At 58.0% G+C, this 15,939-nt stretch overlaps 1 protein-coding gene across 1 annotated transcript; it reads right to left on the bottom strand.

Moving 5' to 3' along the window:
• Nucleotides 1–3,307: 3,307 nt before the first annotated feature.
• Nucleotides 3,308–11,999, bottom strand: LOC135877605 (aldehyde dehydrogenase family 3 member B1-like). The gene is made up of 10 exons (XM_065403102.1): nt 11,923–11,999; nt 10,037–10,199; nt 8,070–8,180; nt 7,708–7,828; nt 5,972–6,057; nt 5,524–5,605; nt 4,729–5,115; nt 4,263–4,429; nt 3,853–3,952; nt 3,308–3,501 (listed from the first exon to the last, which is right to left on the bottom strand). Exons 1-10 carry the CDS (start codon nt 11,997–11,999, stop codon nt 3,308–3,310), a joined length of 1,488 nt encoding a protein of 495 aa, XP_065259174.1.
• Nucleotides 12,000–15,939: the final 3,940 nt, after the last annotated feature.

Here is a 15,939-nt window from a genome sequence, read left to right as displayed (position 1 = left end):
ATGGGGTTATGCAAAATAGATCCTGTCAAACCAACCTAATATCTTTTTTATGAGATTACAAGTTTAGCGGATAAAGGTAATAGTATTGATGTAATAGACTTCTGTAAGGCATTTCACTTGGTATCACATTTTGATTAAAAGCTAGCATAATACAAAATTAACATGTCACACACTAAATGGATTAAAAACTGGCTAAGTGCCATATCTCAAAATGTAATTATAAATGGGAAAACGTCATTGAACGAGTGTGTTTCTAGTGGGGGGGTCACCCAGGGTTCAGTTTTTGGCCCTGTGCTATTTAACATTGTTATCAACAACCTGGAAGAAAACAAAATCATTGCTGATAAAAGTTTGCAGATGATGCAAAGATTAGGGAAGTGGTAAATAGAATGAAGATGACAGGTCACTAGCAAACCAGATTCATTTGAATATGGCTAAACAGAAATGTCTACATCTAGGAACACGGACTATCGGCCACACCTACGGGATGGGGGACTCTACCCTGGGAAGCAGTGACTCTGTGAAAGACTTGGGGGGGGTGATGGATAAGCAGCTGAACACGAGCTCCCAGGGCAAGGCCGCAGCCAAAAGGGCTAATGGGATCCGGGAATGCATCAACGGGAATCTGGAGTAGGAGAAAGATGATTTTACCTGTATATTCGGCACTGGTGTGACTGCTGCTGGAATCCTGTGTCCAGTTCTGCTGCTGTCATGGGGTTTGCCAGTCACTGCTAGGGGCACCCCCTGCTGGCTGCTCTGGGGCGTAGCTCTTTCAGCCGGACACCCTCTTCTTGCTGTTCCTTGGCCTGTCTTGCTCTGGGGCCCCTCTCTTGCTCCTCAGGAGTCCTCCAGCCAAGTACACAATGGTCCTCCCCTTCCGAGGTTCTACAAAGTCCTCCACAGCGTCCCAGGCACACCCCTGGCTGAGCCACACCCCCTCAGGGACTGGGATGAACCTTCCCAGACGGTCTTCACGATCACTGCCCGGATCATGCCCCTCCTTCAGGGGCTGTAGGGGAACCCAGGCCCACCCTCTACTCTGGGTTCTGGTCCAGGGATCCTATCTCCAGCAACTACCCCAAACCTTCCTGCCTCACCCCTAGACTACTCCCTCCCTTGCCTATCCCAGGCTCGCATTGTCCACCCTAGCTAAACCCCTATGTCCTCCTGGTCTACTAGACAGACCCTTCCTCTTGGGGCCAATGCCCCTTTCTCTTCCTTATCCCAGGGACAGCGACTGCAGCTCTCCTCCCTGCAGCCTCTTTCTGCCACCAGCCGCCTGGTTTTATAGACGCCGCTCCTGTTCCACCACAGGTGAGCTTCCCTTAATTAGAACTCTCCTCTCAGCCTAAATGGTACGGTAAGGGGGGTCAGCTACCAAGGCTTATACTCCCCCGCTCTTCTCGCAGAGGTAATTGCTACCCCAAACACCCCTTTCGTGGAAAGATGAAGTCAAGAGCAGGCAGCCATTCGTTCAAAGGGTGGACCCCTCGACCCTGATAACAGTAGATTTAAATTCCAAGGAAGGATTAAATCTGCCACCTGTGGAGAGAGTCTATCCAGACCCTTTAAGTACCTAACTTACATGCAATTGGACAATCCTGAGCGACCTGCACTTTGAGGCTGGAAAGCAGAGATAGCGGCTAGTGAGCTCTGACAGAACTAACAGCCAGGCCTTGTTGTTCCAGGTGGAACAAACAGTCCAGAACACGTTTTTATTCTGAGACCACGAGGAGAACCACTTCCACCTTAACAGGTAAATGTATCTAGGCAGAAAGCTTTCTGCTATTTAGGAGAATGTTCTGTGTGTTCTCTGAACAATCGGCCTCCTGTGGCGTCAACCATGAAGTGTCCATAGCGCGTGATGAAGAGCCGCCAGGTTGGGATGCAGCAGGCAACCCTGCTCTTGTGAGATCAGGTCTAGTTCTGGAGGTGGTGTCAAGGGAGGACTGGCGGACAGGGTCAGCAGAGTAGAGAACCAATGCTGACGAGGCCAAGCCAGTGCTATAAGGATCATGCAAGCACAATCCTTCTTGATTTTTGAGCAGCACTTTGGAAAGTAGCAGCACCAGAGGGTAAACATACATCAGTTTGTCCTTCCAGGGTAAGAGGAAGGTGTCTGTGAGAGATCCCTGACTGTTACCTGCTCTTGAACAGAAATGAGTCTTATCCAATCCAGCCTGAGAGACCCCTTTAAAGCAGCATGTATTATATATTACGGGTCCAGACTTTATTCTGTTTGCACATCACAGATGTGATCAAGTCATGATCACTTATACCTAAGCCCCATTCATTTTCAGTTCTGTTATCAGTTCCTCTTTATCAGTTAGGACTAGAGCTAATAAAGAATTTCCCCCATGTTGGCAGAAACACTTTTTGAGGGAGGAACTTGTCATCTATAACGTTTCGAAATTCCAAGGGTGTTTCAGTGCTGACAGCATGACACCTCCAGCATATGGCACTCAAATTAAAGTCCCCCATGATCATGCAGTGTTTTCCCTACACATTAAGATGTATAAGGCTCTGGTCATCCTATTCCCTAGTGCATGGGCAGTGCGTAATAGAGGCTAAGCCTCCTCAAACCTTGTGTAGCCGGGGCCACAGGGGGAGGGGCAGAGTTCTCTGGCTCCCCCCCATCCTAGCTAGGGCTACAGCGGGGCTGAGACCAGCAAGCGGGGCTGTGGCCTCAGCCAAAAGAGGTGGGGCAGGGGGGCTAGCCCTAGTGTGATTTGGTAGCTGTAGCAGACACCAACTAATACCCTGTGCTTTATCTGTTAGGACAGCAGGCTTCAAACATTAGCAACCTGAGGACCCCCATTTAGATTTCAATTTTTTTGAAGACCCCCAAGTCCCCCGCTCAGCCCTAGGCTCCACCCCTTCCCCCAAGGCCCCACCCCAACTCTTCTCGCCCCTGCCCCTCGTCTTCCCCGCCTCCTTCTGCCCCCTTCCCCGAGTGCACCCCATCCCCTCTCCTCCCCCTCCCTCCCAGCATCTCCTGCACCCCAGTGAACAGCTGTTCCCCGGCGTGCAGGAGGCACTGGTAGGAAGGGAGAGAAGTTGATCAGCGGGGCCGGCGGACCCCAGTTTGAGAAACGCTGTGTTAGGACATTAAGCCTTAAATATTCCAGATCATTTTCTTCCATCGTCAGTGGGGGAAAGAGGAAGGCTGGAGAGTGTCTTTAATCTGTGGGAGGGAGGTCAGATTTCCTAGGTCAGCTGGGGGGCTCAAGCCAGCTGCTTCTCCCCCGCATGGCCGTCAGGCAACACGTGGGTTGTGTGATGCTGGGTGGCTGGGCCGGGTCGCCCGTCATAGCAGGGTGCAGGTGCCCGTGCGCTTGATCCTGAAGGTGGCGAGCACCAGCCCCATTTTGCGCTCGCTGTAGGGTGGATAGCGCAGGGAGTTCATGGGCTCCAGGCCCATGCTGCGCAGGAGGCAGGCGCGGTGGTGAGAGAAGGTGTCAAAGCTGAACTTGCCGTGGTACAAGCCCAGGCCGCTGTTCCCTAGAAACAGAGCACAGCTCGGATACGGGCACAGGGCAGGGCCCAGCCGCGCCCCCTCCCCCTGTATGATCCCAGCCCACTGGGCCCTGCCCACACAGCGCGGTTCAGTCACGGGACCCAGCCGCGCCCCCTCCCCCTGTACGATCCCAGCCCACTGGGCCCTGCCCACACAGCGCAGTTCAGTCATGGGACCCAGCCGCGCCCCTCCCCCCGCCCACGGTACGATCCCAGCCCACTGGGCCCTGCCCACACAGCATGGCTCAGTCACGGGACCCAGCCACGTGCCCCCTCAGGGGCTCAGCCCCAGGCTGGGGGGCAGGGAACAGGGGTTGGCTGGGAGCCCAGACGTACCAATCCCACCGAAGGGCAGCGAGATTAGCGTCATCTGCATTATGGGGTCGTTGGCACCAAAACCGCCGCTGCTCGTCCGCTCCAGCACCCGGCGCACCAGCTAGGGGGAAGCAGAGATGGGGAGTGAGGGAGCCCCAATTTGTGCCTGATGCCCACCCGCAGCTACCCCAGTGCTGCCACATCAGATGGCCTGGAGCCCCTCCCACACAGCTGCTTCCGTCCGGGAGGGGTGAGCAGGCCCGGGCGGAGTGCGGGGAGCCAAGCAGAGCCGTCCTCCTGTGGAGGCTGGCCCCAGGGTGGTGGGTCGCACTGCCCCAGCAGTGAATGGGTGAAAGGCCAGTTCCAGCAAGGAGCCCTGGCCTCGGGCGTGAGTCCTCAGCCAGAACTCGCCCTAGATCCCTGCCCCGCACCTTGCTGTCGGAGGCGAAGACGTACACGGCCAGCGGCCGCTCCCGGCTGTTGATGAAGGCGATGGCTTCGTCCACGTTGGGCACGGTGACGATGGGCAGGACGGGCCCGAAGATCTCCTCCTGCATGGCAGGCTCCGACGGCTGCACGTCCGCCAGCACCGTGGGGGCTGTGGGGAGGGGGGGCATCACTCACTGCACAGGGGCACATGGCAGCCCCCATCCAGCCCTGCCCTGCCACTGGAGCTCCCCACAGACCCTGCCCTGCCACCAGTGCTCCCAGCGCTCATTTCTCCACCATCGGGGCTCCCCCTGCCCTGCCTTTATCCTCAGCCCAAGGCCCCCGTGCCCTGACGTGAATGGGTCCCCTGAGCCCCCACACCCTGGCATGGATGGGTCCCCCTGAGCCCCCACACCCTGGCATGGATGGGTCCCCTGGATCTCTGTGCCCTGGGGGCGGGGCCCTCACCGATGTAGCGCTCCCTCTCGTCCGTCTGCCCCCCGATGGCCACGCGCCCGCTGCCCAGCAGGGCCCGGATGCGCTGGAACTGCTTGTCACTGATGATGCGGGCGAAGTCGGGCGACTCTCGGGGCTCGGGGCCGAAGAACTGGGTGATGGCGTGGTGCAGGGCGGGCAGCAGCTTCTCCTGCGTCTCCGCGCTGCACAGCACGTAGTCGGGCGCGATGCAGGTCTGCCCCGCGTTGAAGCAGCGCCCCCAGACCAGCCGGTTGGCCACGTTCTGCAGGTTGCTCTCGTCGGCCACGTAGCAGGGGTTCTTGCCCCCCAGCTCCAGCGTCAGCGGCGTCAGGTGCTTGGCCGCAGCTGCCATCACGATCTTGCCCACTTGGGGGCTGCCTGCGGGGGGTCGGGAAGAAGCGTCAGGGCAGAGACCCGCCACTCTTCCACCCGGCCTGGGGCGCCAGGGGCCTTGGGATGCAGGCAGCCCCGGCCTCGCCCAGGAGGGGGAAGGACCCTGCATCTGGCTGGGGGCTCCAGTCACTCCCAGCCCCCATCTTCAGGGGCCTCAGGGCTCAGAGAGTCACTCAGCTGGGATCCCAGTCCCGGAGAGCCCCCTCCTGGCCCAGTCAGGACAACGCCGAGGGACCAGGGCCACTGGCCGGGCCCTGAGTGTGCACCGTGGCAATGGTCTCTGGGGGCAGCCCCCTGGGAGAGGGAAGGCCGGGGGGGCTGGACGGTGCCCTCTGGTGTGGAAGGGGAGAGGGGACCATGGGGGAGGGGGGTGCTGGGTCACTTGGGACATACCAGTGAAGAAGATGTAGTCAAACTTGTTTTCCAGCAGCTTTGTCATCTCCGCGGGGCCCCCGGTCACCACAGCAAAACAGTCCTGCAATCGGAGAGGGGAGGGTGTGTGGGGTGATCCTCATCCTGCCCACTTTACTCTGCCCCACCCCTGCCCATTGCTGTACTGTTCCCCTCTCTGCTCCCTGTGGCCCTGTCCCCGTCACTCTGGCTACCGGCACTGACGGGGCGTTGGGGGGAAGGGGGCACTGGGGAGCAGCTCAGTGGGTGTAGGGATGCAGAGGTCGAGATACTTGGGAGGCACAGAGGCTAGCTGGGTGTGGGGGGCTGGGGCATGGGGGCAGCTCGGCACGGGGTAGGGGGCTGGGCATGGTGCTAGGCCTGCAGAATTGGCTCAGCGCCTTGGGAACAGGAGATGGGCGTGGTGCCAGGGGAGGGGGCAGCTCCTTACCTTGTCCAGGTAGCTGGGCAGCGTCTCAGCCACGAGCTTCTCGGTGCTGCTGCTGATCTCGGAGGGTTTGATGATGACACAGTTCCCTGGGGGGGCAGGCGGGATGTCACTGCGCAGCACAGACACCTCCCCTCCCCGGGGCCTCACCGCAGCACTCCGACCCACCACCGGGGGGCACTGCAGGGAGGTGTCCCTGGGGAACAGCCCAGGAGCCTCATTTGGGGCTGGGGGAGGTTGTGGGTCGGGAGCCCTGCCCCAGAGCATGTGGGTGTGACACTGCACCCCATATTCTCACAGTGATATTATGATGATATGATTATGGCATAATGATGACGCATTTTATGCAAGATGGGTCATGTCAGGTGTCACTGGGAAGGTTATGATTTGCTGAATATGATTATCCTATTTCTATGCATATATCTGAAGTTATAAATCCTGACTATGTATCTATACTTCAAATGTAATTACACCTGGGTAACGCCCACTAGACAAGATGCTTTTAGTCTAGATAGCGGTGGGGAAGGGCCTGTTCAGGGCAATGGGCCATTAGGAAAAACAACAGGCCACAGGAGAAGCTTATCCCCCACCTGGGGAGCCTCCCTTAGAACGCTCCAGACAGCCTGTGAGTAATGGCTGCTGTGACACTACAAGGACATGTGACTGTGCTACTCCATCTTGGGAGGTCAGTATTTTTCCACAAACTGGTTTGAGAACCAAGCTGCGGGAACAAAGGGTTCCCGCCATACGCTAAAGCTATATAAGGCAGGAGAGTAACATCATCTGGGGTTCTTCACTCCCCACACAAGAAGACTCCTGGAAACACCCGAGGAACAAAGACTGAACTGGGGGAAGTGCTGGACCCAGGCTAAAGAGATTTCTAGCCTGGGTCTGAAAGACCTGGGGATTCCAAGCTGTAAAGCAAGTGCAGGTTGTGCCTTAAGAATCTGCAACCTGATTGTATCATTTCTCAGGGTGAGAATCTGCTAATTCATATCCAATCTATTTAGTATACTAAGCTTAGTTTGCGTTCTGTATTTACTAGGTAATCTGCTTTGATCTGTTTGCTAGCCCTTGTAATCACTTAAAATCTATTGTTTGTAGTTAATAAGCTTGTTTTTGTTTTAATCTAAACCCATGAACTTTGACTGGAGTGCTTGGGGAAAATCTCTGCTTGGTTACTACAACTGTGCATTGCTCTCTTCACATTAAGGGAGAGGCGGACGGGTATTAAACCCATATACTGGCGAGATTTGACCAGGGCAGGACAGTACTGCTCTGTGGTCCCAGGCTGGGAAGCTGGTGGTTAGAGGGGGAGGGATTGCTCAGTGGTTTGAGCATTGGCCTGCTAAACCCGGGGTTGTGACTTCAATCCTTGAGGGGCCATTTGGGGATTGGCCCTGCTTTGAGCAGGGGGTGGGACTAGATGACCTCCTGTGGTCCCTTCCAACCCTGATATTCTATGATTCTAAAGAACCTGCGTGTCATTGCAGCTGGGTGTGTCCCTACCTGTGTGAATGCTGGTGAAAGTGAAGGCTGGAGGGCTTTGTGGTTTGTCACAGCAGCACAGTGTGAGAGGGAGCCCAGGCTGGTGGGTCACGGGCGGCTCAGTGATACCCCAGTTCCAGGTGGCACCCCGGGGAGAACCCATCACAGTAGGGACCATGCTGGGGGTGGGAGCTCTGCCTGAAGCAGGTTCCGGGCTGTGGGGGGGGAAGTGTCCCTACTCCCTGACTCACCGGCCGCGATGGCCCCGACCAGGGGCACCAGGATGAGTTGCAAGGGGTAGTTCCAGGGCCCGATGATCAGCACCACTCCATAGGGCTCCTTCCGGATGAAGGCCGTGTCCAGCTGAGTCACCTGAAGGGGAAGCCTCAGCGTCAGGAGCTGGGGGGAGCGGGTCCCAGGTCCTGGGGGGCGGGGAAGTGAACTGGGCCGTAGGGACAGGAGCCCTGGCTCGGCCATGGGGGCAGGTCCCGGCTCAGCCTTGGGTGCTTGTTTCCGGACGCCACAGGCCTAGGCCTGGGGGTGTGTTTCTCCCCCCATTTCACTTGGGGGGAGCACGTCCCCACTCAGCCCCGAGGATGCGTCTCCCCCTTACCAGGCTCTTGTCCACGCTCTCGTCCTTCATCCAGCTGGACAGGTTGTTGAGTGCGTAGTTGACCTCGTTCTTGACCATGATAATCTCGGAGAGCTCCACCTCGAAGGGGGGCTGGGGGCACAGAGCAGCATTAGCTTCATCCCCCACCCCGGCCATGCCCATTCTGGTACTACTTCGATCCGGATGCTGCGTGCCTCCGTGCATCCTACTGCCAGGCACTGGAGGTGCCTGAATCCCATAGCCGGCTGGCTGGAGAGCAGAATTGCTCTGGTGAACTGAACGGAGCCTGCCCCTGGGAACGGAGGCCCCGGAGGAGATAACAGATGCCCAGCCAGTGGGCCCTTAACCCTGAGCAGCAGGGAGGCCGATGCAGGCTGGGCTCCTGAGGGAGGCAGCAGGGAGGACAGCGTTAACGGCCTGGGCTTGCGACTGCTGCTGGGAAACAGAAGCACAGATGAGGGGAGAGCGAGTGGAGCTGGAGCTCAGAGGATCAGGGCATAGCACAGGGGCTACAGGGTTAGGGGCTGGCTCTCTGGCTTCCACCAGTGCAAGCTCTACCCTACGCCCCCTTCCCCCCCGCTTACACTTTGCTGCCTTGCCGACCCTGGATTCCAGGTGACACAGGTAACCTGGTTTGGAAAGGGCTGCCTGGAGTCGCCGCAGATCCTGACAGACAGGCATCGATCCCTGAGGGGTAAAAGGCTCCGAGCAGGAGGCACCGGGCAGAGCTCTCAGTGTGAAGCAGGAGGGCAGGAGCCCAGAGGCTCCATCTCGGAAGCAGTGAGGCCACGTGGCCAGCCCTGGAGGAGGAGTGGGATCTCTGGGGGAAGGGGGGCTGGCGCACTGAAGGGCTCCTCCGAGCAACTGTTTAAAGACTGGGGCACAGACCATGATACCACCATGGCCTGGGACACACAGCTCTGCCCATCCACCACTACAGACCCCGAGGGTGGCGTGGGGCAGGGATAGGACCAGCTGGGGGAAGCTCACTGGGGTGGGGGCAGACGCAGTGCCATCTCCCCTGGCAAAGGGTCCCCCCATGGGTCAGTGCGGTCCCCGGGCCAGAGGCACCTGGACTCCTCACCAACTCCAGACTCTCACGCAGCCGCCTGGGTGCATGAGGCCTTCTGCCAGCTCCGGGCGGCCGAGAGATGCTGACCCATCTCGGCGGGCGATCACTGGCCTCGGATCTCCTCGACTTTGTCACCTCCCAGCTGGCCCACAGCAACACGACAGGCCTGGGCACAGAGCCGTCCCGCCCACAGGAAACGCCAGTAGGTGCAGGTCACCACAGTGCGTCTCCTCAGCGCCACAGGCTGCCAGGAGCCCCTCACCCTGTCCTCTCGCCCGGCACTGGCGCCCCATGGACTAGAGAGACCAGGGCTGGATCTGGCGCATCTCAGCGCTCCATGGCCTGGGCCCGGCGCATCTAACAGAGCCTAAAGACCTGGGATGGGGACCGGGGTCAACAACTCCACTCCTTGGGCCAGGGGGACTCTCTGCCACCAGGCAGATCTCATCTGTGCAGGAGACAGAGTCTCCTTGGGGGCCGGTCACAGCCCAGGGAACAAACTGTCCCGGGAACTAAGGGTCGTCCCAGCCTTCCCCGTCCAAGGGCAGGCGCTGCTCCCACTGGCCTTTGCTAACAGAACCCTGGGCAGTAAGGACATTTAATTAGGCCCTACCAAAACACCCCCACCTGCACAGACACAGACCCACCCCCAGAGGAGGAGAGAGGGGACCACGCGCCGCAATCACCTCGCTTAGCGCACGACCCACAGTCCTCCACTCCTGCGGGGAGGAGGGTGGGCCAGGAACCTGGGCAGACGAGACCCCAGTGTGCCCCCTGCTCTCTGTGCTGTGGGGGATCCCCAGGGAGACTCCCATTCCCCCCCAACCCTGCCCTACAGGGAGACCTGCCCCCCTTGCCCTGCACTGGGCTCTGGGCTCAGCCCCATCCGGCTCACCTTGCGCATGTCCGAGGCCATGGCATCCAGGATGGGCTGCTTCTTGTCATCCAGGAAGCGGCGCAGCGCCTCCAGCTGGGAGACCCGGTGCTCAGCAGTGCGCGTTTTCCCCGTGAGCCAGGCAGTGCGCAGGCTGCTCACCAAACCCACATAGGGGTTCATGCTGGGGGAGGGGGCAAGTCAGCCTGTGCTGGGGGGACCCGGAGTCCTAGCCCCAACCCCCGCTCTCCATCCACACAGCCACTGACCCCCACCCATCTCCACAGCCTCCGATCCTTCCCCCTGCATCCCCCACCTCTGAGCCCCTAACCCCCATCTCCCTGCAGCCCCTGCCCATCCCCACAGTGTCTGAGCCCCTAGCCTCCCTCCCCTGTCCCCCCTGCTCCTCCCCATAGGCTCTGAGCATCTAACCCCTCTTCCCCTGCAGCCTCTGCCCATCCCCAAGGTATCTCCGCCCTTAACCCACCCTCCCCCTGCAGCCCCATCCCATCTGAGCCTCTGACCACACCCATCTCCACAGTCCCCAACCCTCACCCCTATGGGGGAGCACAGGCAGTGGGGGGGAGGAAGGGGGTGCAGATGGGGAAGGGAGTGGTCCAGCCCCAGAGGGGCTCAAATGGGTGGGAATTACAGTGAAATCAGGAACTGGGGAGTAGCCCCGACTTGGACACCATCCCACAACCCTCTTCTGCCCCATGGAGCAAGCCCCGGCCTAACTGCCTGATCACCCTGCTCCTGCAGCAGGCCGCGCCCACAGTACCTGATCCCCTCCGGGCCAGGTAACAATCGCTGCTGTTTTGTGATTGGCACAGCCCCGCCCCCTTCCCGTTACGCGGATGGTGATTGGGCAGCGGACCTCGAGAGGCGGACGGTGATTGGCTGGGCCGGGGCTGGAGCCGGGCTGAGCCAGGGGAGGGATCATGTTGTGGCCCTTCACTCGCTGTGATTTCCTGCCCGATGATGCGGCCACGGCTCCGCCCCCCCCAGGGCAGAGACCTAGAGCCGCCAGCGCCCAGCAGTGCAGGGCTGGGTGCCAGGACTCCTGGGTTCCATCCCTGCTCTGGGAGGGGAGAGGGGTCTGGTGGGATAGAGAAGTGGGAGGGGCTGGGAGCCAGGACTCCTGGGTTCTACCCCTGCTCTGGGAGGGGAGAGGGGTTTGGTGGGTTAGAGAAGTGGGAGGGGCTGGGAGCCAGGATTCCTGGGTTCTATCCCTGCTCTGGGAGGGGAGAGGGGTCTGGTGGGTTAGAGAAGTGGGAGGGGCTGGGAGCCAGGACTCCTGGGTTCTATCCCTGCTCTGGGAGGGGAGTGGGGTCTGGTGGTTAGAGCAGGGGGCAGGCAGGTCTGCTGGGTTAGAGCACTGTGCTGTGAGACAGGACTCCTGGGCTGTAGCCCAACTTGTGGGGTGGGGTCTAGTGGTTAGAGTGGGGGAGGGCTGCAGGCTGGGGCTCCTGTGTTCTTTCCTGGCTTGGGAAGGGCAGTGGGGTCTGGTGGTCAGAGTACTGATTTATCCTCCCATCAGCGTCCCACACAGGTGTGATCCTACTGGCCTGTGGCCCATGGCTCCCTGCTGTCAGTGTGAGGCTGGGCCGTGCTGTGTGTTGGTTTGGTTGGGAGGAGACTCTGCCATTGGGTGCTCTCCCCAGTGAGATGCTCTGAGGGGCAGGGACTGGTCGCTTAGCACAAGAGCCCAGCACTGCCACTCCCCTCCTAGGCCCTAACCCTGCTGCAGCCAACAGGGCTTGGCCTGGGTCCCCTTTGTGGGGGGCAGGGGTCCGGCTGCCCCAAGCCTTAAACCCGCTAGTTCACCCACTCGGCTGTGCACCACACCTCCCTGACAGCTGTGGTGACCCACAAAGCTTGGTGTCTCTAGGCACTCGGCCCCTCACCCAGCAGCTGTGGAGTCCATCTTGCCTGTGTCGCTACCCGTGGGCGCCTTCCCTGGGGTGTCTCCTTTTGTGTCCATGTTGTTACCCTGGAAGGTGTTGGTGGCTTTCAACAAACGTGTCTTTGATCTATAGAAAGTCATAGACCTGGTTAAAGCCAATGGCTGTGCTAAGCACCTGTCTTTCAGGCCAAAGGAATGCAGCAATTAAATATCATTTTGTGTAGTGATAGCTGGAAACAATAGGAAGCCACTGTTCAAGGCAATGAACCTCATGGCAAAGCTAATCACAAGCTAAGGAACGAGGAGTACTTGTGGCACCTTAGAGACTAACATTTATTTGGGCATAAGCTTTCGTGGGTTTTAGCCCACAAAAACTTATGCCCAAATAAATTTGTTAGTCTCTAAGGTGCCACAAATACTCCTCGTTCTTTTTGCTGCTACAGACGAACACGGTTACCACTCTGAAACAAGCGAAGGAGTTTCTCTGGGATTGATTGCAAATGTGGAGGGTGGGGCAAGAGGGGGAAACTGATTGGTTGTGAGTGAAATAGCAGCCATGCAGCGAGAGATGCAGTAGAGAGAGGGGCCCTGGAGGAAGCAGAGACCGGGCTGCCTTTGGGAGCAGCAGACTTGGATTTCTGAGCAAGGGACCTACCTCCTGTTTGTTCCTGCTGAGCGCAGGGGACCGGACTCTGCCTGTGTTCTTTGGGCAGAAACAGGATTGCACCAAAGAACAGCCCTGACGTGTAGCCTCTGTTTCTGCTTCTAACGGAAACAGCCTGGCAAGGCCTGAATGAACTGCTGGGGCCAAGGGGGCGATAGTGTTTTCAGCTGCAAAGGGAAATGCCCCACAAATGCTGCACCTGGCATGGGGGCGGGGCGACCTGCTGGAGCTGAGGATGTGAAGGGTTTACTGTGGATGGACTGAGGAAAGCCCCCGTGATGGGTACAGCAGCCGGACAGAGCAGAGGGTGGCCATGTGTGTTTCCTTAACCAAGAGACCCTGATGCAGCCCACCTGGATGTGTGGGACAGGTGAGGACTTTCCTTGTCCCAGGGACTGGGGCAATGGGGTTATCTCCAAGAGGAGAAATGGGTTCCTTGCATGTGCACAGCTCAGGGGTGCTGACGCAGCCCTGCCAATGCTGGGAGCCCTGCTTCCCTGCCTCACCGGCTCCTGGGAGCCTGGAGCAACTGCTGGGTTACGAGAAGCTTTGCAGGGAGTCAGGCTTATCCTGATTTCCCCAACTGTTGTTCAAGGGGTCACTTCCTACCCCACCCCAGGGAGAAGGGTGCCCCAGGCTACAGCCAAGATAGGGGACATCCCTCCCGGCCCCCCACAACTCCTCTCCTGTGTTTGCCATCCAGCAGGAGAGCAGCTGCCTCCGGATGCCTGGCTTCTGCAGTGACTCTGCCATTTGCTCGGACATCGATGAGGAGTATGGGGTTTTCCAGGATTCGGGGGCGGGCCATACGGGGCCTCGGGAGTCCTGCAGCCAGTGAGGAAGGAGGTCACTGGCACAGCACTCAGCAGTGCCCAGCTCCAAGGGGGGACGCAGCCTATCGCAGCGGAGGGCGCAGAGGAGCACAGAGCACCGCTCGGCTTGTGGCCCTCGCTGGGTTCAGTAGGGTGTTTAGGGGTCCCTATGGGGTAGGGGGTGGTGGCAGCCCAGGGGAAATGGGATTTGGTCTCAGGGTTAGCGTATTTGAGCTATTGTAAATAGAGGCCTCCGGCTCTGACAGCGGGAGGCACCACTACCCAAGCACCAGGGCCAGCGTCCCTGGCTGGAGGGCGCAGGAGCAGAGCCCTAAGCCTGGGACACGGTGCGGCCAGCAGAGAGGAGCGGAGAGCCCAAAGCTTAGCCAGGGGTGCACAGCGAACGCAAGCTCCTTCCTGGGTGCGTGCTAGGACTGGGAGCAGGAGCCTGTCACCCAGTCACCCCACCCACTCACGTTCCCAGACACTTGTAACAGGCCAAACCTGTTGGAGCCGCTAGCCCGCCTCTCTGCCCGGGGGTGGTCCTGCTTGTCCAAGGAGGGGGTGCGACCCACCCCAGGCAGGTCTGAGCAGTGAGAGGAGACGTGTGGGTCTAGGAGCCCCTGGGCAACTGGCTCTGATCTCCACAAATAGCTCGGGCAGCAGGCCCGAACAGGCCCGAGGAGAGCAGCTGGGACCCATGGGACTCAGCCATCTGACTGCCAGCTCCCCTCCCTGTCCTGGGCCTCTCCCCTGTCCCAGGGCTGGTCCTCATGTCCCATGTTTGTCTTTCTTCCACAGGACAGAAGCGACTTTGTCTGTACAAAGTGCAAACTGGTCTCCATATTGGAAGAGAAGGTTCGAGGTCTGGAGAAACAAGTATCAATCCTGCATTGCATAAGAGAAAATGAAGATTTCCTGGACAGACGTCGGGATATGCGTCTACGGGCACAACGTTCTGAAGAATCAGAGCAGGCTGCACAGCGGGGACAGAAGACGGTGAAGAAATTTGGCAGCATGTTGTAGATAAATCTCTGATAATGTTCATATGACTTTACATTGTGCCTCTTCATATAACCTTGTAGTGGGTCTACCCACGTGTGACCTCTGTTTTCATGAAACTTTGTATCAAGGCCTAATATAGAAACCTTGTACTGATGAGCCTTGGTATATAATGTTATAGCCCCTAAGGATAGTTAAAGTAGAAGAAAAATGTCTTTTTTTGTTAGGAGTAGAATAAGATCTCCCCCCCCCACTCCCTTAATCAATTGCCCTGTTGAATGAACGAGGTGTGAATGAGAGGCTTGGAAGGCAGCACCTCCAGACAGCTGCAACAGTTGGAGAGAGGCTGGGAGCCAGACCCAAGGATGATAAAACGTGTCAAGTGGGCTCACTAAAGATCAGACATATTGACGGCCTCGGGGGTTAGAAGGGAGCACCTTCTTTTGGAAACACCCTCTTTGAACAGCATTGGGACAACCCCCAGAAGGAAGCAGCAAAAAGGCCCAATGGACACAGACACAGATTTTGAATCTGGTACAGATTTGCATGAGAGGGAAGCTGCTATAAATGTGAGGAGTCTTGCAGAGGACCCAGGGTCTCATCTTGTCAACATGGGAGCATCAATCCAGATCCGCAGAAGCCCGGCTCCACCCCCTCCCCCATCTAACTCACCTAGCCAGTGAAGTTAAGGGGAGCAACTAATTGGTAACAACAACAAGACGGAGTGTGCTTGTGTGTGTATGTGAGTGCATGAGTGTAATATATATATCATATGCATATGATACAGTCTTAATTAATACATGTATTACTAATAAATGTGGTGTTTTGCCTTATTCCCCCTGAAAAGATCCTGTGCAGTACTTAAAGTACAACAATGTGACCTCCAGAAGAAGAAAGAGGCGCGTCCATGTACCAGCAATGCAGATACGGGTGAGCAACCGTTTTCATGTTCTCTCCACAGGTACTAATGCAGAGAGTGGACTAGATGATACATCTGAGGGAAGGGAGCAGAAGGAGACTCCACCGATTGGAAGGCATGAGCTGCACTGTCCTAGGGATGGGGGTTCCAAGAGAAGGAGGCGGGTGGTGGTGGTCGGTGACTCCCCCCTCAGGGGGACTGAGTCATCTATCTGCCATCCCAACCGGGAAAATCGAGAAGTGTGCTGCTTGCCAGGAGCTAGGATTCACAATGTGACGGAGAGACTGCCGATCAAGCCCTCGGATCGCTACCCCTTCCTGCTTCTCCACGTGGGCACCAATGATACTGCCAAGAATGAAGCGGATCATTGCAGACTACATGGCTCTGGGAAGAAGGATAAAGGAGTTTGAGGCGCAAGTGGTCTTGTCCATCCTCCCTGTGGAAGGAAAAGGCCTGGGTAGAGACCGTCGAATCGTGGAAGTCAACAAATGGCTACGCAGGTGGTGTCGGAGAGAAGGCTTTGGATTCTTTGACCATGGGATGGTGTTCCAAGAAGGAGGAGTGCTAGGCAGAGACGGGCTCCACCTAACGAAGAGAGGGAAGAGCATCTTTGCAAGCAGG

The sequence above is a fragment of the Emys orbicularis genome, chromosome 4, assembly GCF_028017835.1.
Source record: "Emys orbicularis isolate rEmyOrb1 chromosome 4, rEmyOrb1.hap1, whole genome shotgun sequence".
NCBI classification, from domain to species: Eukaryota; Metazoa; Chordata; order Testudines; family Emydidae; genus Emys; species Emys orbicularis.
Note: the sequence above shows the minus strand (reverse complement) of the source record. Positions and strands in the feature narration are given on the sequence as shown.

What these genes read in the sequence shown, in the direction of transcription:
- LOC135877605 (XM_065403102.1), bottom strand. Translation starts at nt 11,999, where the DNA reads ATGGACACAAAAGGAGACACCCCAGGGAAGGCGCCCACGGGTAGCGAC. An exon ending in TGGCCTCGGACATGCGCAAG is followed by an intron (nt 8,181 to 10,036) that starts GTGAGCCGGATG and finishes CTGTGCCCCCAG; the next exon opens with CCCCCCTTCGAGGTGGAGCT. An exon ending in CGAGAGGGAGCGCTACATCG is followed by an intron (nt 4,430 to 4,728) that starts GTGAGGGCCCCG and finishes CCCTCCCCACAG; the next exon opens with CCCCCACGGTGCTGGCGGAC.